The sequence below is a fragment of the Atta cephalotes genome (assembly GCF_000143395.1).
Source record: "Atta cephalotes unplaced genomic scaffold scaffold00049, whole genome shotgun sequence".
In the NCBI taxonomy this organism is placed as follows: Eukaryota; Metazoa; Arthropoda; class Insecta; order Hymenoptera; family Formicidae; genus Atta; species Atta cephalotes.
The window spans coordinates 796170-799378 of NW_012130113.1; the positions used below are offsets into that span (position 1 = coordinate 796170).

The 3209-nt window shown below is 34.2% G+C and overlaps 1 protein-coding gene across 1 annotated transcript; it reads left to right on the top strand.

The window, feature by feature from the left end:
* The first annotated feature begins 754 nt into the window (after window positions 1–754).
* Window positions 755–1699, top strand: LOC105622824 (gastrula zinc finger protein XlCGF8.2DB-like). Its single transcript, XM_012204235.1, has one exon. It carries the CDS (start codon window positions 755–757, stop codon window positions 1697–1699), a length of 945 nt encoding a protein of 314 aa, XP_012059625.1.
* Window positions 1700–3209: the final 1510 nt, after the last annotated feature.

The window sequence follows — 3209 nt, forward strand, 5'->3', positions numbered from 1 at the left end:
TCTACTATATATATATATATATATATATATATATATATATATATCAAACTAACACATTAAAAAACTTCTTTTTTCTAAGTAAAAAGTAGTGAGATTATGTATTTGAAAAAAAATATGATATGATTGTTATATAATTTGTATGATTGTTAATATAATTAGTATTGTTAAGACGACCGCATTTTATTAACGAACACAATATAAATACAACATTAATATTAAAAAAGTATAAACTATAAAAGGTATTTTGTAGTTGCAAATTTTGTATGCTATAAGGTTATGTAAGCAAGGTTGCAAGTACAACGAATAGTATATACAGAATAATATAATACAGAAAACGACGCGAACATGGTTACGTAATAAAGAAAATACTGGAAATCACAAGTGAGGCGCTTTATTGACCTCCATACAATCGAGCACGAGTTCAGCTGATCATCCCTATACATATCTCGCTTGCCACGTAGGATCGGATTAAGGCAATAACAAAGAACGAGAGAGGCAGCGAGGAACAAGCACTGATTGACTTCCGTTTGTGTCTCTCTTCTTTCCAGATATTTTGTGTCAAAACTCATGGTGCTGCCTCGGGATCGGCAACAGTGCAGGTCATAATCAGGCATAATCAGGAAGAAGCACATCATCAAGTAGAAACACATGCAGACTCCATATAATCGAAGAAGAAGTCGACGCTCGCTCATAAGAGTGCGAATTCTGTGGCGGCAATTTCATCCGTGAACAGGCTTTTAATTTACATTTAAAGATGCACGAGCCCCATTCAGAAGATAAAGTGCAGCCGCAACAGGACGAGCAATTGGTCTGCGAGAATTGTGACTGTAGTTTTATGACGATGTCGGAGCTGCGTGAGCATCAGAAGGAACACGTTGCCGAGGATTGTTTTAGTTGCGACAATTGTGACTACGTGACCTCCCACAAAAAGGATTTAATCACCCATCAGAAGAGCCACAACGTATCTTCAATTATATGCATCAATTATAAGTATCAATGTGAGGAATGCGGCGAACAATTCCAGAGCAAGAGCGATTGCCTGCTACATCTGTTGTTGCATACGAATAAAAAATTGATTCGGTGCGACGTGTGTAACGTCACATTTCGCCATCCCGAAGGTCTACGATTACACTCGAAATTACATCAACCGGACTATGTACAGCCAGAAACGGAACACCTCTGCAAGGTGTGCAACAAGCGTTTCTCTCAGAGACAAGTGTTGCTGGTGCACATGAAGATCCACGACGTGGAAAACAAGTATGTGTGCACGATATGCGGCAAGTCCAAAACCAGCAAATTTTTTCTCACTGAGCACCAACGCACGCACACTGGCGAGAGGCCTTATGTTTGTGACATTTGTGGAAAAAGCTTTATCTCGCGAAAATACTTAACCCTACATTGTAAAACACATAGGGGCGAAAAACCGCATGAATGCACTCTTTGTAAAAAAAGATTTACTCAACGGTACGCGTTGGTAGTACATCTACGAAGGCACAGAGGTGATCGACCTTTTCCTTGCACGAATTGTCACAAATGGTTTACTACAAAAGTATTGCTGAACTCGCACTTGAACACGCACATGAAACGAGACACTCGACAGCAACAGAAACAGCAACAGCAGCAGCAACAGCAGCAGCAAGAAAAGTCGCAACGAAGAAAGGCATCATTACCGTCCGAAACGGTCACTATAATGTTGTAATTAGGACGGTAATTGCTTAGATTCTATATTTTTTTTATGTAATCAAGCTGTTTATTTCTCTTATATGTTTCATCAGTACAGATGATATTAGCAGAAGATGCAAAGAATAGATATAAATGATCAGGCACTTTGGAATCTACAAAAATCGATAAGCGTTTTAATTCTATAAAATAACTGGTGAAAATACCCTATATTGTAAAATTATTCCATATACAATACTCATATACAAACTACTTCGTAGTTTTATGAAAAATGAAAAAACATATATATTTATGTGAAATATAATATATTTATAAGTGTATGTTTCTCTAAATGTTCTCTAAAAACGTGTCCTCTAAAGTTATTAAAAGATATTAAAATTAATTGTCACCTAATTTTATCTCATTTTGGTCAATCCTACATAGCAATTTTTAATAAAAGAAATTGTATTCACGAACTTTGTCAAGATAATGATTAATTAATTAATTGTAGCAAAGATCTTTTAAGATATGTCATTTTCTATGAATACAGGGATATTGCGATTAATAATGCCAAAAACTTCGTCAAACAATAAAATAGGTGATAAGGAAAAACTTACTCACCAATCATTTATATATTATTTATAAATAATATATACAATGCTTGAAGTGTAAATCATTTTACACAACAAATTAATATTATATCAGCAATTTACAGTCAAAAAAAGAAATTCTTCTGCCATATCCTGTTTGAATTATAATTATAAACATTTTGACAATCAATCTCGTATGAGACAATCAGTTCCGGTCTCCCCTACATGATTCTCAATTTGAATATTAGTTATGGTTTCAAACGTGAAACTTTTTTCAAAAAACAGCAAATTCAAAATACAAAAAATCTTGTAAGTATGACACGGATGTGTATGATTACTGTTAATTCCACTTTTCTTAGTCATGGTCAGAGATAAGATAGAAGAACAAAGAATGAATACTACATATATTAAAATAAATTTGTTGATTCTCAGTGAAGTCTTATATTCTCTGTTTTAATCATCGCTAAAATTTTCATTGATTCAATTTAAGTAGAAGAAGAAGAAGATATTAAAAACGTTGCATCATCTCTAGGCATGATGCTCGCCAACAAATCAACGCGATATATCGCTGAATGGGGCCCGAGTCATTGTTATAAAATTGCACAACATTCGGAAAGAATTGATAGATGAAAAGCGGAAACAAGGGGAGCGAATCGATTTCCATATCGCGTAACTTTACAATTGCAGCGACTTAAAAGTATCGAAACAGAGTAACTATCACAGCCAATATTTTTTATTATTATTATGAAACTGATAACGTGCTGCATGAGTTATTTAATTATTAATTTATATTAAAAACATTAGCGTTATATAGTTCTTCGACAAGAATTCTGGCGAAGATATTGAAACGTGAAGCAACGACACAAATTTCGCTTCTAGGATTACTCTGAAACTTTCAGAATAATAAATTACGTCGAAGACAATACGATCTTAATTACATCGTTGCACAGCATTCTAATT